The following is a 26,024-nucleotide window of genomic DNA, read 5'->3' as shown; positions in this document are numbered from 1 at the left end:
TTGGGTTATTGTTTTATTCGAAGGTCTCTTCCATCATTACCATTCATTCTCCACCCTTGACTCAATTAAGTAAAATGTTTCAAGGGTGAGGCCTTCTCCTCAACCCTCTAAGCAATACCCATACTCTTGGTATAGCAACTCATAATAGGCACTCAACAAACATTAGTTCAATTATAAACTATACTAAACTTTGACAAATGCTATTACTTCTTTTCCTTTCTTATATTTTATTAATTATAATGCTAAAAAAAGTACCTTAAATAAAGATAACAGAAACTAAAATGTTCCTGCTGTTCCCATGAACCAACTACCAGAGTTGCCACAAATGTCTACGACTTTTATGTACTATACAACTGCAAGGTTGCCAGTCACATTAACTATAATATGATAGTTAAATCTATATACATATAGATACATATACATGTACATATGTGTGTATATATGTTTTATTATATATATATATATTTATGTTTTATTAGAAAGTGATATTTTGTTACACGTGCTGTTATAGGAAAAAAATTTACTAGACACAGGAAAAAATACAAAAATCAAACTGTCCAACAAAAGGGGACTGGTTGAATAAATTACAGAACTGTTTCTCAAACTTGCCTAATTACAATCACTTGGTCACTTGTACGAACATGTAGGCCCCTGGGAGATTCCAATTCATATGGTCTAGGATACGCTATTGGAAGAGGTCATATTTTTAACAAGTAATTTTTTAACCCTACAATTTTCACAATCACGATATTTTGGAAGCCCCAATTCATGGTCTCTATATATTCAGTGGTAAACCATTCAGACATTTATGTGAAAAAGATGTCCAAAACATATTGCTAAGTATGGGGAAAAAAGATAAGTTACTAACCACATGTAACATTTGTTTCTCTTCATGCAAAATTATGTAACTATCCATATGTATACATATTTGACCAGAGCAATCATTTAATACCCTTTCCATCTTTAACAAGTTTCTCCACTAAAGAAAATATCTCAAAGTCCTACTTATGTTCAAAGATTCAGTTGGCAGATCCCTCTTCAAAAGGACCTTAATTCAATGTAAGCACACATAAGAAATAAATGAAATTTAACATCCTAATAAAAGTTAGATTTGGCCGGGTGCAGTGGCTCACACCTACAATCCTAGCACTTTGGGAGGCCAAGGCGGGTGGACCATGAGGTCAGGAGTTCGAAGCCAGCCTGACCAACATGTGAAACCCCTTCTCTACTAAAAATACAAAAATTAGCCAGGTGTGGTGGCGCATGCCTGTAATCCCAGCTACTAGGGAGGCTAAGGCAGGAGAAACGATTGAACCCAGGAGGCGAAGGTTGCAGTGAGCCAAGATCGTGCCATTGGACTCTAGCCTGGGCGACAGAGAGAGACACCATTTCAAAAAAAAAAAAAGGTAGATTTGATGCGAAACTTCTTAACCAATAAAAATACACATTTTCTTACAAGGAAAAGAAAAATGGCAATGTTTAATTTTATATTATACATAAATATGACTTACGCCATCCAAGAGAGTATTTGATAAATGCATACGAAGATCTTTACGAAACGGAAATTCCAGATTTGAAACATGAAATACTGAATTGTCTCTATCAATCATAAAAACTTCATTTGTGCCATCAATCAACATCATGTACCTGTAAATGAAACATTAAAACGCTAGTATTTGCAGTATAATATCAAGAACAGGGTCATGAGAAATAACAAACTGGTTTTCCATAGACCTTAAACATCATTAGACTAATGTTCACTAGAGTCTCTCTATCATGCAGATTAAAGTATCATGAATAACAATTTTTTTTTCTGAGAGAGAGTCTTGCTCTGTTGCCTAGGCTGGATGGAGTACAGTGGCTCACTGCAACTTCCATCTCCCGGGTTCAAACAATTCTTGTGCCTCAGCCTCCACAGAGTAGCTGGAATTACAGGTGTGTGCCACCATGCCCAGCTAATTTGTTTTTTTCTTTTTTTTAGTAGAGATGGAGTTTCACGATGTTGGTCACGAACTCCTGGCCTCAAGTGATCTGCCCACCTCAGCCTCCCAAAGTGCTGGAATTACAAGGACGAGCCACCACGCCTAGCCCACAAATAATTTTTTTTTTAACTTTTTTCATTTCCTATAGAAAACACAGAGTATAGGGAAATTAAAGTTTTTTATGGAGATAATGTGATGTTCAGGAGTAACCTTATGAATCCATCCTAACAGAGAATGGTTCTCTAATTTTTATGAGATCTTAAACAGTGAAGCACACATATACACATATATAAATGTATTTTATTAGCTCAACAACTATATGGATTAGGTATTATTCTTGCCACTTCAAAACAGAAAAAAACAGTGAAAAACATTAAGTGATTTGCCATTTGCCAGACTTTAAATTATCCAGTGCTCTTTCTACCATACCTGTTAGCAAAACAGCTAATCCCTCTCTTTGAATTAATATCATGATATAGCCAGATACCACAATATCAGGTATAATTTTTCTTCTCATTTATGACTATAAAATTAAAATATTTTTAAACACAGCCATAAGATTTTCAATGAGCTCTTATCGTCTTAAACTCAAACAACATATGGGGGAATTCATACGCTTAACAACCTGTCATTCTTCAAATGGTCAGGTTATCATCACTGATTTCCCATCAGCAAATCAAGAATGGAGTTCTACTTCACACCATATATAAAGTCCGGATGAATTAAAGCTGAGGACATTACAGTCTGGGAAGCTATGCTACCAAATGGATAGTAAGAAGACTTGGGGTGAAAATGAAGATTATATCCAGGAACCAAAGTCTTAAAAGAATGAGAAAAAATTCACAGCATGAAAGATTAGAAAGTTAAAAGACATAAGCCTCTAAGAAACAGAATCATTTTGTTAGGCTGTTTTTGTTTGGTGTTTGGTGTTAAATGAAAGAATGGAAGGAAGAGTGGTCTGGAGGTACCAATGAAAATGAAAGAGAACACTGACCAGACAGTCCAACCACCTACCCGCAAAGTACCTAAGGTATGTCAAAAAAAAAAAAAAAAAAAAAAAGGCAGCAATGACCAAAAGATGTAGCTGAATCAAGTTAAGATTAGGGGACAGAAGAAATATTAAATGAAGAGATGCAAGCTGACAGAATATATGGAAGCTAATAGAATAGTGGATAACTGGCTAATCACAAACCGATGTTCTGAAGAGCAAAGTACACGTTTAGGATAGGTAAAGAGAAATAGGAGAGCTGATTAAGGGAAAACAGATGTACAAACAAAATGGAAAAGAGCAGCATGGAAAACCGAAGGGTTAGATTGTGTTTTCAGATTAGATTGTGAAGTATGTTGTTCTTTGCTGTTTCCAAAATAATTAGTTCCAAAAAAAAAAAAGTGAAAAAAGAGGAAAGGAAAAAAGGCAACATAATAGAAAAATTGTTTTAGAGTTTTAATAATAATGATAATTAGTTCCAGCAGGTGTCTGGGGAGCAGATGGAGAGCTCAGGCCCTCGCTATAAAAGCTGCAGCCCTAGTAGATGGGGAGTGTGGGGACTCAAGTTTCATTAGGAAAAACAAATTCAGCCTCAGTCTGGACTGACAGTGTATCTGAAAGACTCCTAGACCAAATGCCAGGCCAGACGGCATACAGACAACAGGAATACTTAGTTCCCAAGGCCCTCTGGCACATGCTTTTCAAAAGCAGCAATTCCTGATGTATAGAAAAAATCTAAGCTACCTTTGCCTTGGATTATGTTTCAAAAAGAATTTAAATCAACAAAAGGGAAGATCAAATAAAAAGCAATGATGACATCGTCTGCAAAAATGGCATGGAAGACACACAACCCATCATGTTGTTAAGGACTTAGGCTGGCATTTTGCAAAGTTGATACTCACCAAAAGGGTATTTCAAGGCAAATAAGTTAGGAAACCACTGTATCTTTCTCTTAGAAAGTCAAGATATATATTAGGATATTTAAAGTTATGATAAAATATATAAATAAGTCTGTTCATCTTAGTTAGTCCATTAAAATTTGACAGAATTGGTGTTCTATACTTACAATTTGAGAACAGCTCACTTAAGCTAATAAATGTTAGAATTCAGAAAAAAGAAATGGTTTACTCTTATGATCATGTAATAATGATAACTGAAACTATATTTCCCCTTTCACTGACTGCCCAGAAGTTGAGAATTTTAAATTTAATGCTGAAGTAGAATAGGTATTATCCCAGGGTGAAGATACATTTATTTTACACACACACAGACACACACAAACACACACCTGTGTGTGTGTCTCAGTATGAGACCTTTGCTTTTAAATCAAGTAGAGTATCAATCAAAAGAAAATACTCTCTATGTACACATGTGTATAAACAGATTTAAAAGACTAAGGAAGAAAAAGTTTTAGAGGATGGAATTTACAAAAAGGATAGCTTATGAGAAACACAGCTTGCATCTGCAGAAACACCAGAGAAATTATTTAGCACTTGGTATTTAGGGATTCTTCTGCACACATAAATTTTCAGGCTTTGGAACACAAGTTTCTGGGCTATGATTTTTTGTTTGAACTCCAGTCATTCCAAATCATATGTTCTTTTGTTATGTGATACTAACAAAAAGTAATGAGCTATTTCATGTAAGGAATGTGGAAATATTTCCACGCCACTCTGAAGTCCCCGAAAGCAGTCAGATTCTTTCAAAAGAAGCAACTACCTCACAGACTGTCAGTATATAACTATGTATATAACTATGGTGCAATATAATTTATTAATTAGGAAATTATCTCAACTGCAAATTTAATATTCAGATTTATCAATAGGTATTTGTATTATATTCATGCCCATTAAAAGGCAAAATTTAATTCAGTATACGTTTCCCAGATAGAAAATGCTAACATATATATACCAAAGGTGTATGGATTAACGAAAAGCCAGATGTATAGACTACTTTACTGTAAATGAAGGTTTTCTACCATAACTGGAAATAATCTTTCAGAGCAGTCACTGAGATGTGAGATATATAATTAAGTAAAACCACCAAATATACATTAATAAAATTAGGAAGTACATAATTAAAGAGAAGGAAAACTGATGGAAAACAATGGTAACTAATACCACCTTAGAGTTCTAATTCACATTCCTCCCAGTAGTCTGAGAGTAAAATGGTCCTTAAACTCCTTGTAATTTAAAGTTATCACCAATTTAGACCCAACTCTGATCATCAAGTTAGGAATTTATCTTATACTCTATGAAGGCAGAAATCATATCTATTTTGTTCTTTCCCACAGCTTAAGTATCTTGCACAGTCTATCTGAATACACACTAAAGGAAGGCACTCAATATTTGTTAAGCCAAGCTGTACGTATGTACAACAAAGTTCACCATAATATTCTATAACAGTGAAAGAATAAGCAAAGCTGTATGTACAACAAAGTTCATCATAATATTCTGTAACAGTGAAAGAATAAAAACTCAAATGTCCATCATTCAGCAAATAGGTAAAATAAATATTGCATATTCATGTAAAAGCATACCATTCAAGCCTTTTTACAACAATGATAAAAATATTCATTAATACAGAAAGAGATTTACAATATACCTGGTGGGAGAAGAGCAAGTTTAAAACCAGAATAGATGAAATAATGACAGGGGAAAGGAGGAGGATAAAACTGTGTGTATATCGTAAATACAGAAAGTAAAGCCTATACCAAAATATTAAGAGCTGCCCCATCTCTATGTAATAGAATTATCAATGATATTTGCTTTCCTCATTATGCTTTTCTGTATTTTCAAAATTTTTAGAAATAAACACAAATTGCTTTCAGACACAGGGGGCAAAGTTAAAGCTGCAAGGGGGAAAAAAGCGACCAAGCCAGAAATGTAGTCTATAATCAGACCCAGAGAAACATTTTCCCTTTGCAAAGTGGCAATGAATTAAGAAAGGATTCTAATCTTGTTCTTTGTACTACAGAGGCTTCAAAACAACAGACATTCCTCTTCTCCTATCATAGAGCCTACATACTAGAGCCTTTTGATGGGCAATAAAAACAGAAAAGCTGATCATTTATATTGATTTATTTCACCACCATCTCTACCTCTATCCATTTTTCCTAACCCCTATCAAACTTATTATGGCTTTTCTCTTCAATTTTTTAATGAATTAATTTTTTAAATAAAAGTTGAAGGGCTGAAATGGAGCCAGTCTAGATGCCAGTACTAGATGCTAGGGTTAAAACAGCAAACGGCACCGACTCTCTTCTCAACTTCATATTATTTACACTCTTAACAAGAAAACAAGATATTAAATAATTCCAACCATAATACATATTAGAACAGTGAAGTAGAAGCTATTACAGGAGCCTACAAAGGTAGAACCTGTCAGAGTCTGGAGATCAGGGAAAGCATTCCAGAGGAATTCATGCATAGCTGATAATAACAACAGGTTACATTTATTGAGCAATTACTATGTTCTGAAGAAAAGAGCACTTTTCTTAACTCATTTATTAACTCATTTAATCCTTACAATATTTTACTGACTTACCAGGTCAGTAAAATTATTATCCCCATTTTCCAGATGAGGAAACTGAGACACACATAAGTAACTTGCCCAATGTCATAACGCTGGCATAACAGCAACACTGATATTCAAACTTAGACAATAGTTTATTTATACACCCTCTACAGTATACTACCCCTCACATTCAGTATGTAGGAGTCAACCCAGCATAGGTTGTAATGTGAGACAGGAAAAGAAATGAGGGATGGGAGGGTTGGAGTACACAGACTAGTAGATGCAATGTCCTTCAGACAAGATAGAATGCAGCAATGTTCTGGTAACTAAAAAAGGTTCAGAATACTGAAATGTAAAGATAAAGCAGGAAAATGGTATGGCATGAGACTAAAGAAGTAACAGAGAAAGAGGAATTATGAAAGCTTTTTTTTTTCTGAGGCAGGATCTCACTCTGTCACCCAGACTGGAGTGCAGTGGTGTGAACATAGCTCACTGCAGCCTTGAACTCCTGGGCTCAAGCAATACTCCCGCCTCAGCTTCCAAATGTGCTGGGATTACAGGCAAGAGTCACCATGCTCAGCCTGAAATTTTTTTTAATCCCTCCACCCCCCAGCTACCAGTTATTTATTTATTTTTTTTTTTATCTTAGAAAACAAAAAACTACTTGTATGAGACAAACAGAAACCATAATGCAGAATTCAAACCCAGGAGATGTAATACAGCACGTTGGTTACACAGACACTGGAAAGCTGAGAACATAGAACAGGAAGCCTGAAATAATCCAGAGATTAATAGTTGCAGGAAACACTATGACCCACAGGACCAGGGGAACAAAATGAAAGAGGTCTGTTATTGAAAAGCTAGGAGCTTGGAAGAAAAGCATTATGGGGCTATGCCTGGAAGAGGGTGAAAGAGGTCCATGTGGTGGGATGCTCTAACCTCTAAGAAGGTGGCCACAAATGGCCCTGTAGCTTAAGGTTTGAATCCCTATGAAGAGGTGTCCAATGGAGGATGGTCAAACCACTAAGGGAACAAAGTCCAGCAGGTTAAGAAGTGATACGAGGGGTACTCTATCTAACTAGGATGCCCTGCCCAGAAGCTGTTATCTCTGAGAGGTAACAGCAAGACTGGTGTGGAAAGTGACAAAAGAAGTTGGAGAATGGAGTAACAGCTGTCCTTTGCTGCTGGAGGTGTTCTTACAGAAATTGAAAATAAGAGTAGTCCCTTCTCTCACCTTCCAAATTCCTGCCAGTGTTCCCAGTGGTAAAACTCAACAGCAAGCAAGCTGGCAAGGGAGTCTGGGAAATGTAGGTTGCAAAGTCCCAGCCCTAACACAGTATAAAAGGGTGGACTGGAACCGAGAGATGCGAGGTAAATAAATGCATACCACTAAAATGTTTTAAGTAAACTAATGACATAATCTGATCTGCATTTTTAAAAGTTCATCAACACATAATGTATACCCCAACAGAATAGGGGCCAATCTGTAGACAAGAGAAATCATAAGGCTTCTTTAATAGACCATGTGAGAAATCACAGTGACTAGGACAGTAGTAACAATAATTTTAGAGATAAATAGATAAACTCAAGATATTCAAGTTGTAGACTGACAGGAATTCAATATGCTATTTACTGGATATGTGACTGAGAAAATGAGAGAAGTTCCAAGTTCTGGCTTCAGGAACTGGGTATACTTACTGAGCCATGGGGCATTTAAGAAGGAAGCAGTAATTGTTCCATTTTGTTTGGAAGAAATGATGGACACCATGAGTTTAGATGGAAACCAAAGGCCCAGATTTTCCCTACCCCTAGCAGGCTGGAAATAGGCTCAGGATCTAGACCAGCTATCCGTGTTCCTTTCCCAAAACTTTTAACTTCAGTGACAAAGAGGCATAAGAATAGTTGCAGAATTATTTATAGCAACAGCAGAGACATTGTCAGCAAGTGCTAATGGTGGCTTCCTAATCAAAATGTTCCAGTGCCCTGACCTTGGCTCTGGTCCTTGCTGCTGGCTTCCCTTGATTCCTATCCATTTTCCAAGACTGGTTCTCCTTATTTATTCCTTTGCATAAATTAGCCAAAGTTGATTTATATTGCTTACAGTCAAGAAGGCTAACAAGGCTAGGCGTAGTGACATACGTCTGTAATCCTAGCACGCTGGGAGGCCAAAGCAGAAGAATCATTTGAGGCCAGGAGTTCAAGACTAGCTTGGCCAAGATAGCGAGACCACATCTCTACTTTTTAACTGGGGGAAAAAAAAAAAAGGAAGCTAATGGGTTTTTTGTTGTTGTTGTTTTTGCCTCAATATAGACAGCTAAATGTAAGGAAGTTTAATGTGCCTATGATGAAATCCCACTGTCATGTCCCTAACATATCCTTAATAACAAGGGTAACATAATACTAGCCCTTTACCTAGTAACTTGAGACACACCATCTATTTACCATCCTTCAACATAGACAAGTGTATAATGCTAAGCCTAGAGTTTACTTTCTCTGTATGTCTTTTCTCTCATAAGAATTCACTCTGTCTCCAAAAAAAAAAAAAAAAGAATTCACTACCAAACCTCTGCTATTTCTATACAAGCTACATTTCTTCTCATTTTTATTCCCAACAGAATTGGCACACAAGTCCCTAAGAGCTAATTCTCAATGTTGTATTAGTATACAGAAATAAATTCCAGTATACTAAAATGTCTTACAAAGAAAATTCAGACCACTTCCCCAGACAGAATATATAAACCTTCCTGACATAGAAGCAGTTGGTCAGACCATGCCCCCTACTCACCAAGACCTGTCATGTGTTCAAAAAACAATACAAGAACAGCTGACTTACCAAACTCCAGTTTTCTTCCTTCCTCATGGGGCTCATGCCCACTCTGCCTGTTCCTCTCATTATCTCGCTGCTCAGTAAACTGTCACTGATAACCTCTTTTGCAAGGTATACCCATGTCTTCTTTAACCCATTTTTTTCCTGTTTCTTTCAACTCTTTTTTTTAAAATAAGAAATCTTAAGTATATTTTACTGCAATTTTGTAAAAAGAAAAAGGAAAAACATATTTCTCCTTCTTACCTCCTTTAACTTAGTTCCATTCATGAACCAATGAAAACTCTAATCAAAGTTTCTGTATAAAGCAAAATTTAAAGTAATAAGTTGTTTAATCCATCTAGACAATAAAGAATTAGTGTCAAAACCCCCTTCACAATCTCCTTATATAATAGTCTCTATCTCCTTATCTTATAAAATCCAGTTTTCCCCAAAGTTTTAAAATTATTCAAAATAGTTTTCATAAACTTCTTATGTTACAATGGCAGTTTGCTTAATTACCAGTGTTGAAACAGTACATTTTGTCATTTTTCATAGTATATATACATAGTAATTAATTTCGCTACCTTAGGAATAAGCTTTATAGACTAGTTTGGGCATCTAATTACCATTTATACTATAATTCCATAGAAATACAATCTAAACTTAATGAATCTCAGAAAAAGACCAATTTAAACATCATTTGTTTGCATATGTGATATTATGAAATATATATATTTGTTCTTCAACCATCTTCTGGCATACAAATCCTAAAATCCTCAGAAACACCAAAATGATGCTTTCTTGTATATTAATGAGTTGACTGATGGTTGGTAGCTCCTAGGTAGCTTCGGGGTGGGGACTAGGAAAGAACGTGGCAAGATTAGAGTGTTAGGACTTTCAGCACCACCCCACATCTTCTAGGAAGGAGAAGGGGCTGAAGATTAAGTTGATCACCAACGGCCAATGGTTTACTCCATCACGCCTACATAATGAAGCCTCCATAAAAGACCAAGGACAGGGTTTGGGGAGCTTCCAGACAACAGAACACGTGGAGGTTACTGGAAGGTGGCACACCCAGGGAGGACATGAAAGCTCTGCACTCTTTCCCCCACAAGTCATCCTATGCATCTCTTCATCTGTATTCTTTGTACTATCCTTTATAATCAACCAGTAAACATAAGTTTCTCTGAGTACTGTGAGTTGCTTTAGCAAATTAATTGAATCCAAAGAGGGGGCTGTGAGAACCCCAAATTGAAGGTGGCTGATCAGAAGTTCTGGAGGCCCAGACTTACAACTGTGTCTGAAGAGGGGGAAGTCTTGAGGACTTTAACTTACGTCATCTTCCCGGAAATTCAACTGACTCATATTAAGTTCCTTAGTTTCACATTAACAAATTTAAAAGAACACCCACATACAGTAACACTGTCTAACCATTTTTTTTACTTTTTACTGCTGTTAACAATCAGTGAAATGACAACATAGCTCTAACATAATCTCTTTACCAAAAACTATCAAAATTTTCATTCAGCAATATAAAAGATTCTAACCCTACAGGTATTTTTGTTTTGACTTATTGATTATATAAGCACAGCAGGCCTCTTCAAAGGATGAGCTCTTCTTTCACACTCGTACCCCATCAATTTAAAGTCATGAAACAGATGTGACTGATTATGGCTTTATGGTCTTAAATTCACTTTAAGCCCACAGCTCCCTTCTATTATGTGATCACTTACATGAACACAGCAATAATTAAGCAGACAACATGTATTATTTAATTTTAAATTGCAAAGCCTATTCGCTTCCCCACCAATTTAATTGTCAAGTTTATCTAACTAGTCTTTGATCTTAGAATGTTAAGTGTATATTAAATGGCAGGCCAGCAGCATGCCACTGAAGATTTGGACAATTTGCCAACATTTAAATGTCTTCTACATAAGCATAGCCATCTTTATTTTATATGTGGTTTCTACCACACATTTTTTACTAAGTCCTGTTTATCTAAATGGCTTAATCTTAATAAAAAGTACTGGGTAAATTACGTCTATAGAAAAGTCATCAGAAGACTGTAACTTTCATTTTAATTTTAGTTAATTCATCACAAGTAAATTTTGAAGACGTAGAGATACCTACCATAAAGAATCACAAAATCTCAAGCCTTATCAAACTACTGTGTGCTTATTTCTATTAACAGATTATTAATCGTCTTCAAAATCTGTTTCAAGAAAGTCCTTTCAAACATCGAGATTTAAAGTCTTTTGCAAATCTGTCAATTTAAAAAGCAACACTATGACAGTTTGGCAGGGCGTGGGGCCCACTGTCAGTTTCTAGATTCCTCTCTCTTATTCCACAAAATTAATGACATATTAAATATAAATAACCAAGTGTAAGTAAGGAGCAAATTTTTTCCAAACTACTCAACAATTTTAAAAAATTAATTTGCAAACTCTCAATGGTAAGACTGCTATAATTATGGGCTCTGACGAAAAATTCAAGCTCCAGAGCCTGTAATTCCAGACTCAATAGTGCTTGCTATCTAGATCCCTAAAAATCAAGCAGACAGACTGGAACCAAAAATCTCATCCAATATTATGAACGATTCTAGCTGTCCAACTCCTAACTATATGCTTTAACTTCGTAATTGCAACTTCCTTATTCTCTTCTCATTTTGCCATCCTCCACTGCTCAGAAATTTGTGTATGTCTGTTTCTAAGCCCACATAGCTATACTACTACACCATCCTGTCTCAAAATACGTATCTTCAAAACCCTGTTCAAAATTCCCATGAAATCTCCCATACTCCAATTAACAAGCCCTAGTCAAAGCACTCTATCACTCCAACTTGTCCAGGAATTAGATAGCTATTACATACAATAAATGATCATATCATGGTGAAAGAGAAGCATACAGGGAGCAATTGGAGTGTTAAAATCCAGCTTAAGGAGTTTCAACTTCATTTTGTAATTGGGTTGAAGTATAGCTGAAATACAACAAACACCAATAAATAAAATGAACTGATTGTTCATTTGCCAACATTAGTATTAAAAGTATTTGTACTACATACCATTAATTACATGTTAACATATAGCAAAGAGGGGTGAAGATATCTGTAGGCAAAAGAGAAGGTACCAGCATAGAAAATTATATGGGAGTCTACTATAGTGGTTAAGAACCATTCATCCCATACCAGCTCTTACTAATTGTGTAACTTTGCACAAGTTACTTGACTAAGTGTCCATTTCCTCACCAGAAGTACTCACCTCATAAAATAGTTTTAAGAATTAAATGAGTTAGTGCATTCATGTCCACAGCAGCCTTATTTACAATAGCTAAACCACTGAAGCAATCCAAGTATCCATGGAGGGATGAATAAATAAGCAAAATGCAGCGTATACATAAAATGGAAAACTATTCAGCCTTTAAAAGGAAGGAAATTCTGACATATGCTACAGCATATGAACCTTGAGGGCATTATGCTAAGTGAAATTAGCCAGTCACAACTAAACACTATATCATTCCCTCTTAAGTACCTAGAGTAATCAAAATCAGAGACAGAATAGAATACAGTGGTTGCCAGGGGGAATGGGAAGAATAGGAAGTTACTGCTTAATGAGTATAGAATTTCAGTTATACAAGATCAAAGAGTTCTGAGGATAGATGTTAGTGACAGTTGCACCAATATAAAGGTACTTAATATCATGAACTGCATAGTTTTAAATGGTTAAAATGTAAATTTTATGTTGTGTGTAATTTGCCACAATTTTAAAAATTAAAGAATTAAATGAGTTAATATATAAAGGATACCAGAATAGTGATTAATACATAGTAATATAGTATCCGCTATTGTTATTATGTCCAAGGCACAGAGTACTTAATTAAGTACTTAATTAAAGCTAGATATCATTAGTACTACTACTACAACTACAACTGCTACTAGTACTACTTTACACGATCCAAAGAAGAGTTAGAGTTGGGGTTAATGATAAAACAAAACCCTGAATAAAACAGAAGGGATTAGCTTAAGAACCCGATAAACAGGAAAGAGGAAGCCATCCCTTTTGAACACAGAAGAGAAAGAGATAATTGAACATAGAAATTTTGAAACATAGAGAAATGAATCACAGGTAACCCTTGGTAAAGGTTACCCACAGACCACAAACCCAAACATATAAACATATTTACACAGTCAAAGGCAGTCAACAACTACAGTAAAATAGTTCCTTAATTCATTTTTCTAAGAATAGGTGTAACCAAAGTAAATTTTGTAAAATCAGATGCTGCACTGAGTGAGTGATAATTCAAAACAGAGAATTCATATTTTAAAAACTTGAATCAGGTGAGCCTCAATCTGTCTAAGAGTTTGTTTTCTAAACGTTAGAATGATAAAAACAAACCCAGAGCCTGAAATATCCCAATATATGGAAAGAATTTCTTAAGATTTACTAACAATAATGGTACATACACAATAAACTGGAAAGCTACAATACACAATAGAAAATGATCATTGACCATGTTCTGGTCCAGTCTATCTCATTAAAATAAAGATTAGTAAAATGATCACTTAAATAAAATTATAATTAAATCTACCTGGGTTCATGTTTCCTTTATCTACCAAAAAGAAATGCAATAACTGTCATAACAATAAAAATTGACTGATAAAGTCTCCACCCTCTAAAATTTATAAAATCAACTAACAGTTTGGGGAAGTGCAACGAGTAAATTATCAAAGCATATCTTTCACTTTTTGAAAAGAACTGTCAAGTTAGGACTGAATTCATTTGCTAAGGGCAACATGCATCTCACTAACTGCCACTTCTGTGGGCTAGAACATGCTTCCTATTCCATTTCGCCGATCTTCAAAGAATTAGAGAATTATGGAATTATCAAGAGCTGAAAGGGTTCTTACGTAGTCCCACTTCCCCCAAGCAGCATGCACTTACACACGTTTATACCCCACCTCCAGGGCTGCAACAATCCTAAAAGTTCTTAAGGCACAAGAAAAACCAGACTAGATTCATAGACAAGAGCAAAAAGTATTCATACAGGCACTACCAAAGACACAAAAAAACTAGTTACATTACTTCCTCCAGTTTGTAAAATGTCTGAAAACAAAGTATACATTAACAGTCACTTTAAATAAAAACATGATTTACCCTACCATAGCAAGAAGCTTCTACCTCAAAAACTAGATTTGAATATATTTTACTATCTCCTAAGGTCACTTAAACCTGTTTCCTGATCATCTAAAGTCCAAAAAGTAAGGACTCTAATAATTGGATACAGACATACTCAAATAAATCAATGTATCCATTTATTTATTTTTCTTCAAATCCTCAAAAGCAGTAAGGATGGAAGAGAAAATCTTAAGACACATCTTAAAGATTCAAATTGAATAAAGTTGGCTTAACAAATGAGCTGCCATCTAATTACGGGAAGAGGAAGATTTCTCTTGGTTTTTAAGTATTTCCTTATGCTGAGAAATATGACTTTGTCGCATTAAAAATTAAAAGTCCACCCTTACTAACTAGGTATGGGACCTTGTAAAAACCACTTGGTCTCCCTAGCTTCGATATCCTCATCTATAACTTGAGAAAATGGAGTTAATTCTTGCTACTTACAATGTGGTCCCTGGACGAATAGCATTAGCATCTCCTGGAAACTTGTCAAAAATGCAGAATCTTGAGTCCCAGCCTAGACTTTCTGAATCAGAATTTGCATTTTAACAAGATTTCCAGGTGATTCATATGCACATAGAATTGTGAGAAGCACTAGATTAAATAACCTCAGGCCACCCTTAACACTCAAATTGTAAAAGAAAATAGAAAAGTCAGGGTTGGGCATGGTGGCTCACGCCTGTAATCCCAGCACTTTGGGAGGCCAAGGCAGGCAGATCACCTGAGGTCAGGAGTTTGAGACCAGCCTGGCCAACATGGTGAATCCCCATGGCTACTAAAAAAACAAAAATTAGCTGGGCGTGGTGGCACACACCTGTAGTCTCAGCTACTCGGGAGGCTGAGGCACAAGAATCACTTGAACCTGGGAGGCAGAGGTTGTAATGAGTCGAGATCACGCCACTGTACTCCAACCTGGGCAACAGAGCAAGACTCCATCTCAAAAAAGAAAAAGAGAGAGAGAGAGAGAGTGAAAATGGGAAGCCTGAGAGATGTCCAAAAAAAGCAAAATAATTTTAAAAATTATTTTAATCTGAAAAAAAAAAAAAGTTTTCACTGAAGAATCTGTCCAAAAGTTATATTCAATAGATTTTCTCTTCTTAGCTATAGAAATGTTCTTTTTTGATCCTAACTAGGATTAAAAGAGCAAAGAGTACTAGAAGAAAAACTAAGCATGATCACAAATTAGTTCTAATCAGTCTTCTAATTTTCACATTTTATATTATGCAACCTTTGAAATTCATTATTGGCTAGACTCATTGAATGAATGTTAAATGTAAGCGACTTTGAGTAAAATTTTCACTAAGTCCCAAAAAAGGTTCACCTAACAGTCTTTTAATTATAGCTGAAAATAGGAAATAAAATGTTGGGAAGGATAACTGGGAGAGAATTACTATAGGGTTTTCCCTGTGCCTCCGGCTGGGAAAGCCCCTTAGGGATATCTCCTAGGCTTAGCTTTCTGTGCCATCACAGCATTTTTCTTCCTTCAGTCATGTAAGTAGGTGAAGTGCTTCCTCTTCCACTGCCACAGCAACTATTCCTCAGAATGTTCATTTCCCTGCCTTTGTATCACTATGGAAAATAGTCTCTTACCACACTCTTTACTTGATTTCCAAAAAAAAAACACAGCTCTTTTAAGGCCTCAAAGGCTATGGGGGGCGAACCAACTGACTCAGCAAATCAGGTGGTCCTAAACTTCAAGAAGATTGACATAAAGGATCTCCAATTTTAATAGCCTCCTAAGAACAATTCAAGGAGTAGGAGTTGACATTATAGTCAAAGTTTAAATCAGAAGCTTATGGCTTAGCAATCATTAAAACTCTGACATGCTTCAAAATATAAACAAAGGGTTTATGCAGCCACTAGTGTAACAATTTTCTCATAAGCACCTTAACCCTAAGAGCTCACAGAGATTGTGGATTTATATCAATTATTAATCAGGTTGGTCCAGCTCAGGTTGTTTCTACCTCAAGACTTTCTTCATGTTGCTCCCCTCACCCATGTTATTCATCCTTCACTCATCCTCCTCCTAAGAACTCCTACATTCTTAGAGTCTATGTCATGTCATTTATATACAATTACACTTATACTGTTCATTAGACTTTGACCTATTTTAGGGCATGAACCACATCTTCAATTTTCTTTTCTTAAATATACACAAACTCTTTTTCCTTTTAAAACTTTACTGCCATTGAAATTGACCACATATCAAAATATTATATTTGGCAGCTCTGAGTGTGTAGTCAAAACAGCAGCCATTTAAAACTTGTCAGAAATTAGGAATTTCCTTTAAAGCAAGCACCATCTTTTTCATACTCTCATGTTATTTCTATTAGAACAATGAACATTTTCAGAAAAAAATTTTACTGAAAGGGATTTTAATAATCTACAAGAAACTTGAAATAAATTTACTTTTAACACAGGCATTATACTTTACCATAAATATTTTACTATAAAGATCACCCATTATTTTAAATTTAGAAATGTGCTAATAACACAACTAAAGTATTTTTAAGAGAAATAAAAACACATGTAGAAGATGCACAACATGATGCTTGCTTTTATTTAATATTGCTTCACGCACAAAGTAAAAATCTAAGTAAGCAAAACCATATCTAAATGCACCGAATGTTTTAAGTGAGTTGTAATTTCTCCATTTACTGGTATCAAAAATAAAATTAGATCAAGTTAGGAAAAATTTTAAAGCTCACTATCATGCAAAAAGTACAGATTGAAATCTGAAACTTTTAAGTCATAAGAAGCTTCCTTACAGGAGTTATAGCAGTTTATAAAGGAGAAAGTATTTTGACCTTTTTCGTGACTGGTCATTAGACATTAACATTATTTTAATGCAAGTGGAGCTGTTTAAACTGATTTGTCTATAGCTGATTGGTTTAATTTCACTGAATCATGCTGGCAAAGACGCAAACCTCATGCTTTGTGGTTCTTTTATAAGTAGGGATAGTGTTTCAGGGGACTCAGAATGACTTGAGTTTAGGTTACAGGGTTATAGGCAGTTGGCCTTGGGATACATCTAAACTGTGACCTCCATTTTTATTTTCCTTTTAACACTAGTAAGTAATTGTTAATGAATCAAACTATTAGAAATCAACTGGTTGCTACTAGTCTTTGTTTATGTTCACGTAAAAGTACCAGGAGAAATCCTAGAAGCACCAATTTCAACAGTTAAATACTACTAAGACTATAAAAATAAATATATTATGGACTCATAACATTAAGGCACCTACCAAGGCCACATCACAGAGCAGCCTTAATGTGCAGCAGCTTAAAGGTTGTAATTTATGCAGCAATTTGATTTGTTCTAGTTATATATTATATCCTGTAACTCTAGCCAGTAGTTTACATTCTGTCATCCTAACATAAGATGTAAAAGACCTAAATGCCATTCTAGATAATTCATAGGGAGACAAAATTTAGTTCTCTGTCCATGCAAAAGTATTTTAAAAATTAAATTTTCTAAATCCCAAAATGTTACTAAAATAAATTGTGTTCAAGGAAGCTCACCTGCCAGCAAAAATAGCAGCAACATTAAATCTGGGCTAAACGTCAGAGAGATACTATACTAAGATGGGCCACCTATATAATCTTCAAATCAGACTTCGCAATTTAAAAGCACTGTCAGAATTACTCATTTTCTGATTTCTTTACCTAGTTCACATGTTACTGCCTTTTGAGAACCAAATTACCATCAAACATGCAAAAACCAAATATAGTTCCTCCAGAAAATAAAAATCCTATATATGATTTTAAAACACACAGTTAAAGAATGTTTTCCTCAAAATATATCATTAGGGCACATATATAAAAATTACCGTTCCTCATACACCACATACAAATCAAATAACTTTTCTATCCTATGAACAAAAATTTCAGTCTATAAATAAAAGAGCTACATTCCAACATCATGTTTTTCTATTAGACTCCTTTGTTCCCAACACAATTAAGAGCAAAAAAAAATCCAAATGGGATAAAAGAGAATCTTCATATCATTCTTTCCTTCTGAGATTTCAACGTAAGAATGTCTCAGTTTCCTGATGCCGAAAAAATACTTCTAAGGACTTCAATGTGGCTACATTATTTTTACCAAAAAAGGTCCAAAATGGCACTATGAGGTCGTTTGCAAATATAATTCAGATGCAATGCACAAAAGAACATACCAACATTGTCAAAATGGCTATGCTTTCAGTAATGCTGTATACATGATCCCACTAATCCTTACTAAATTCTTAATAATCCCCAGCTAATATTCTGGATTGTATTACAAAATAGATGTCCAATACACTGGATACCATTAGAATTCTATTGCTTCACAAAAGCAGCCTGAATTAAACCTGGTCCTCTGCTGCCATCTAGCGAAGTCGTAAGATCCCAAAATGAAATCAAAAGTGACAATTGTGGCCGGGCACAGTGGCTCAAACCTGTAATCCCAGCACTTTGGGAGGCCAAGACGGACAGATCATGAGGTCAGGAGATCGAGACCATCCTGGCTAACAAGGTGAAACCCCATCTCTACTAAAAAATACCAAAAAACCTAGCTGGGTAAGGTGGCGGGCGCCTGTAGTCCCAGCTACTCAGGAGGCTGAGGCAGGAGAAAGGTGTAAACCCAGGAGGCGGAGCTTGCAGTGAGCTGCCATCCAGCCACTGCACTCCAGCCTGGGCGACAGAGGGAGACTCCTTCTCAAAAAAAAGTGACAATTGTTCAGTGATCATTCTATTCAAAAAATCATTAAAATACATTAATTTTTTCAGAACATGCTGTTTAAAACATTTTACTACAAAAACTGCTACAATAATAAATACACTGGAGTATTTTACTCTAAAGAAAATGTATGCGTATTTCCACAAATGCATTCTAGAGTATATAGACCATAGCAATAAACTACCATAATAAGCTATCAGGTGAATAATTACTCATTTTAAAAAGTTATTTAGAATAATATTATCATAGCATCCTTATAAAAGCAAAAATTTCAAAACAAGCTAAATTCACAACCACAGAGAAATTGTCAAAGTATGATGCACTTATACAATGGAATGTTCCATACAACAGAATGATCTTTCCAAGACACTATTAAAATAATAGCAGAGTTTTTTTAAGTATAAAGCTATATGACAGCTTTAAAAATATGTCCTGAAAGTCCACAAAATTATTTGACACTCTTAACCTCAAGAGACGGAGTTTAATTCCCCTCCCTTTAAGTTTGGGCTAGACTTATATGTTACAACAATACAATATGGCAGAAGTGGATTGTATGTCACTTCTTGGGCTAGATTAGCAGACTACTACTTTTATCTTGGGTGTTCTCTCGGATCATTTGCTATAAGTAAAGTTGGTTGCCATATGGTGAGGACACTCGGCAGCTGTGAGAACCCACTCAGAACCCCAGAGCTGGTATGAAGATTATTTTAACCAGAAGACATTTGAGAGTCAACAAATGCAGAAAGGTGGCTTCTCAGAGCTTTCCTTATCTGACTAAAGGCAGAAACTTCCGGGAATGAAGCTGCCATAAATCCTTTCTTCTAGGCGGCTTCACTCCCAGAAAGAAGACTGAGAGTAAAACTATCATGAATTTATAGCCATGAAGAAGATGGAAAAGACTATTCTCCCTATAAAAACAAACATATCTTAACTCCTATTTGTTCCTGTAAAAATCCACTTATCCTTCCTAAAGAATTCCATTTTTTTCTTACACTAAAGCCTATTTTCCACCATCCCTTTCCCCCATTAAATTAGACATACAAACTTGAGGCATTAAGTTAGGAATATAAACTTTAGGCCTAGTCCCATTAAGTTAGGAATACTAACTTCAACCATCTTGTAAGCCACTTCTTTTGTGTACTTCCATACACATATAAACTAACTTTGTTTTTTCTCTTGCTAATCTATGTTTTGTCCGTTTAATTTGTAGGCCCCTAACTATTGAACCTAAGTGGGTACAGGAAAGTTTTTCCTCCCCACTGGCAAGAAATGGAGGTCTCATGCCAACAGCCAGCTGAGGAACTGAGGCCTGCCATCAACCACATGAATGAGCTTGGAAGTGACACCCTTGAAATGACAATAGCCCTGGCCAACAGCTTGACTGCAATCTGCTAGACGACACTGAACCAGAATCACCCAGCTTAATAGGTACAAAAAAAAAAAAAGAATAAATGAATAAGATCTACTATTTGATAGCACAATAGGGTGACTATCATTAACAATAACTTAATTGTACATTTATAAATAACTTAGAGTGTAATTGGATAGCTTGTAAAAAGGGATAAATGCTTGAGGCAATGGATTTAAGAAAAACAAAAAAGACTCACCCAACTACATTGCTCCCAAGAAACTATGAGATAGTAAATATTTGCATTTTAAACTGTTATATTTTGGGGTAATTTTAGGGTAATTTATTAGAAATGGTTATAACAATGAAGATAACGAAGGGAAGGAGAAAAGAGCATCAGCAGATGCACTATTTCAATAAGTTTCTGGTTGACAAGAAATAGATGGAGAAGTACTGAAAAGTGCTGAAAACCATGCACAGAGGTAGCAGGATTCACAGATGGAGGTGCCTATTTTACAAAATCCCAAAGAAGATCCAGACCCAGAAACATCAAGTGCACAGGATGACTATAGTGACATATGGACTGAAAAGGAGGGATTGGTTATTTTTAGCTACATACAACAATTAAATTCTCACAACTCATACACACAACACACAGGTTATTCCTCAAGCAAAAAAGAAAAAAGAAAAAAGAAAAATCAGAGAGCTTTTCTCTAAAGAAACTGAAACAGGGTGGGAGGGTGAACAGGGAAAAAAAAAAAAAAAGAAAGAAAAATAAACTGAACCAAATGGGTAGTGAGGGGAGAGCAACCAAGCACAACTGCTTATCATAAAGCAAAGGTCAGAAGTTGACAAACCCAGCCCACATTCACAGAGCTTCCAAGCAGCTTCTCTGCCTCATTTCAAATGCACTGCCAACCAAGGATCACCACACATCTGAAGAAACTAGAAACATAAGAAAGATGATTCAAGGAAGAGAAAAATAACTCTAAATACGCTTTTAACTAGTATTCTCATAGAGATTCAAGAAGTTATCCATAAATCAAGAACAAGTTGTCATGAAAAGGTACAGGCAGAGAACAAGAATGTATGTACTATTGACAATTAAAAGCATAATTACCAGAATAAGTAAGTCAACAAAAAGAAAGGAAGAAAATAAGAGAACTTCCTAGAAAGTTGAAAAACAGACAAGGTAAAAATTATGAGACAAAAGATTACACATGGAAAAGAATCTAGGAAGTCTAATAACCAATAGTTCTAAGAAGAAAGGGAAAATTAAAAAAAAAAAAAAACAGAGGAAATAAAGTATCAGAGTTGAGATCAAATTTCCCTTAATGGAAGAACCAGGTTTTCAGATCCAAAGAGATCATCATCACAACTGACCATCACAATCAACTGAGGGAGCCAGGTAAGGGGGAAGGAATAACAACAAATAATTACACACATCCACTGGGAAATTTTAGGACAAAAATAAAAAATAATTCTAAAAGTTTCCAGTAGTGAGAGTAGACCACTTATTAAAAACTAGAATCTGAAAAAAAAAAAAAAAAAAAAAAAAAACACACAGACTTTTTATCAGTAACAGAGGTTACTAGAAGATAAAGAAATAAGATTTTTAATATTCTGAGGGAAAATCATTTCCATCTAAAATTTTATATACAGCCAAACTATTCGATATAGGGCCAGAGCAATAGTGTTTTCATAAACCAGGCATGTATATGGGTTACTTCCTGCATATTCTTAGGAACTGACTTAGAGAGACATCCTTACAAAGTGAAAAAATAAACCAAAAGAAATAAAGGAGAAGGAAAGAAAGAAAAGTTAGATGGAATCTAGAATGCTAGATCCAACCAGGAAAACAGTTGGAAGCACAGTCTTATAGAGGCAGGAAATCACAGAAGGCTCTAAGAAAGAAAAGTCTTTGGGATAACAAAAAGATAACTGAAATAAATAAAATTACTAAAACCCTGAAAACACTTGATAATAGGGTATTTGTAAAGACATATAACAGTATTTAAATTCAACACTAGGAACACTTTACCTGCAGTGGTAGAGGGGTCATGACATTGAACCTTGGGCAAGTTAGCTGTCCTTTGGTAGTCATTCCCATTCCTGTACTTGTGTGCTCTCTGGTGTAACCTGGTTTGAGAAGCAAGCAAACTACACTTCCCAGACTCCCTTGCCAGCTCACTGGCAGGAGACAGGAAAAAAGGAGAGAGAAACTTATTTCTTGGTTCTTGTACTAAGAGGAAGGAAAGGTGGGCACAGAGACTTTGATAAGCTACATCTGCAGGAACTCACATAAAGGTGATTAAAAGACCATGATATAAACACATTATTTACAGATTCGGGGGTACTTACAAGAGTTGAAAATAAAAATAATTAAAAGTGGTTGCCTTGAGGGAGCAAGACTGAGAGGAGGAAGGGATGAGAATGGGTTCTAGCTTTCCTCCATTGTAAGCTTTCCAGTATTATTTGATTTGTTTAACATTTTTTTAATTGCTTTATAATAAAAGGTGATAAAAACAAGACTGAGCTAAAAGACAAGGTGATCAGAAGACAGAAAGTGAATACAAAACCTAAAGAACCAGAAAAGACTGTGAGAGACCACGTCAGTACAAGCTGGTAATTACATTAAAATTGACACAATGTATCTGTTTTTCTCATAAGCTAAAATTTTGCATGACTGATTTTCTGTGAGTAAAGTCAGTTCTTTTTTCTGTTCTTACATATATATATATATTTATTATTATTATTATTATTATACTTTAAGTTCTAGGGTACATGTGCACAACGTGCAGGTTTGTTATATATATATACATGTGTATTATCTTAACCAGGTAATAATTTTATGTTTAATCCGCTAATAGAAAAATACTTAATGAAGTAGAAAAATATTTAGGATATATTAAGCAAAAATAGTATGTTACTAAACTATAAGTAAAATATACTACACTGTATAGAAAACATATTTCACCTAATGAAAGTTCCATTATAGCAGGGTCACTATAATTTGCAACATCTAGAATGGTACTTGGCACATAATAGACACTTAAAAAATTGTGGAATGAATATGTTTTTCATTTAGTCAACGAAACAAAAAATATATATAGACAGAGGGAAAAGTCTAAAAGTATACACACCAAAATGTAAGCAGCAACCATCTCTAACTGGTGAAATTACGGATGTTTTTCATGTTTGTCCTGTTCCTTATCTTCATTTTCTAACTTTTCTACAATGAATACAAATTACTTTTATAATGGGGAAACATATTTTTAAGACATTATCATTTTTTCATTATAAGACCAGAATCACAAGGCAAAAAAGAAATTTTTACTAAAATGCTCATCAAGTCCAAGTTAGAAAAAGTTTCAATTACTACTAGTAATAATAAAATAGGTTTAGTAAGATATAGACATACTCATTGATCTTGATCTAATTAACAGAATTTGAAAAGCTTGCAAAATAACACGACATTGCAAACTTATTATTCGTAGCATAATCAGGTAATTAGTTCCAATACTAGTAAATAAATCTCATGAATCCACCAGTTCTGTATATAAGAAGCCTCTCTTGGTTATCTTAATTAGTTACTTTCCGATTAGGTAGCTCTCATAATGAGAATGTACAGTGTCTACACTAGACTTCAGAGCATAAAATCCAATGATATACTCATTTGCTTTAATTACCATCTATGTAACAAGTTATGCTTTTCAGAACTCTGTAGCCATACAAGTTAAATATGCAAAATATACCATTCTTTTAAATGATCTTCCATCAGGGTATGCCACATCTATTGCTCTAAAGATTTACCTTGATATGGAATAAAATTTAAAAGCCACTTAACATGTTCTGGGCAGCACTACATATCACAGAGGCATGTGAAAAACATTTTAATTTTTATAAAGTAATCCATCTTCATGAAAAGAAAAGATCAAAAGAATTTTCCCACAAGTTTTGTTTTGTTTTACATTTGTCCCTGACTGGCTGATTACTTTCAAATTTCTTTTGTATAAAGCATGCATTCTAGAAAAATCAACTATAATTATTTCAAACAACTTTTCACCGATTCACAAAGAAGATCAAGTTTTTTCCCTTTTTATCCAAGCCAGTATTTGCCACTCCTATAATCACACATAATGAATAAGAGTATGTGAGCAAATAATGAGTTAAGAAAGTATCACAGAATCGTAAAAAAATATGAAAATCCAGTTAACATCTCATCTAACAGTTAAGCTCTACTGCTGAGATGGGTTGGAGCAAATGTTCTTCCATCTGGTCAGCAGCACTACTCAATAATAAATATCAATATTCAATACTAAATATGCCTTACTTATTTCCTATATAAAATTTAAAAATCCATCTATGAACACCCAATATTACACTCTAAAAATCAAAACGAGCAGTCATATTTCATCTAGAGTATCAAGTAATCCTCTTTATTAGCTCTTTGGTGTCACTTAGTTGTCTGGTACCACACATAGTTTTGTTATATCTCTTACTACATCTTAAATTGTACTTCATTTTCCTGCTGAGAGTAGGAATTACAGTTTTATTTTCCTCTAGTATCTTGTATTGTCTTTGAGACCTTCTAAAGCTTACAGTAGCTTAATAGTTACCTATTAAAGCAGTAAATATTCTTTCTGCAAATATATTTATTACCCCATTAAGTGAAAGGAACAATGCAATATGAATTACCATCACAAAGTAATTTGAAAACAATTGATAGAGTTTTTTCTATTATTTATTTATAAGAGAACAGCATATATCATTCCCATAATGTGGAGGATCAGAAAGTAAGGAAAGAAAATAGGAGATAAGGAAATGAAGGCATAATGTCTCGAGAAACCAAACACCCAACTCTTAATATTGATTATCCCAAGGGGTGGGATAAAAGCTCTCACAGGAAGAACTTTTTAATGTCTTTTTAATGTTTTATAAGGAAGACATTATCAGAATAAATATATTTTAAGATAGAAAAATTCATCTATTAGAATAAAGCAGTAAAAATAACTATCAAAATACTGAAAAAATAATGGGGACATGACCTGGCAAAAAAGATTCTGGCCTCTGGGGCCAGATCACTTGCATTCAAATCCCAGTCCTGCTACTTACAATAACTGTGTGTATGGCCTTGAAAAAGCTACTTATTCACAACGCTATCTTATAGCATTGTGAGGATTAAATGGGATAAATGTTCTGTGAAAAGTACTCAGAACAATGCCTAATACACATTAAGTATTCAACAAGTAGTACCTGTTATAACTGCTGCTATAGCCAAAATACAGAATGAACTTGTGTAACCACACTAGTATTCAAAAGAAGGCTAATCAAAGCAATTTTAAAATTCATTTTCCCTTAATTTTTACATCAATAAAATCTTTTAAGAAAAAAATTCGTTTTCCAATTGTCAACTTGGCTACATTACTTACATTAAGTGAAACTACCCCAAATTGCCAAAGGTGTACACTCGAGCACTGCTGTTGGGGGCGTATC

At 34.8% G+C, this 26,024-nt stretch overlaps 1 protein-coding gene across 2 annotated transcripts in view; it reads right to left on the bottom strand.

The window, feature by feature from the left end:
• The window catches only part of RNGTT (RNA guanylyltransferase and 5'-phosphatase), a 347,371-nt gene that overhangs the window by 238,837 nt on the left and 82,510 nt on the right, over positions 1-26,024 (bottom strand). For both annotated transcript variants that reach the window (XR_002730197.1, XM_023205265.1), the window contains exon 9: positions 1,512-1,647. Coding sequence is in view for 1 of the 2 variants with exons in the window: in XM_023205265.1 (XP_023061033.1) it covers positions 1,512-1,647 (136 nt within the window). In the remaining variant the exon portion in view is untranslated. The remainder of the gene's footprint in view (positions 1-1,511; positions 1,648-26,024) is intronic.

This window comes from Piliocolobus tephrosceles, chromosome 5 (genome assembly GCF_002776525.5).
Source record: "Piliocolobus tephrosceles isolate RC106 chromosome 5, ASM277652v3, whole genome shotgun sequence".
In the NCBI taxonomy this organism is placed as follows: Eukaryota; Metazoa; Chordata; class Mammalia; order Primates; family Cercopithecidae; genus Piliocolobus; species Piliocolobus tephrosceles.
Note: the sequence above shows the minus strand (reverse complement) of the source record. Positions and strands in the feature narration are given on the sequence as shown.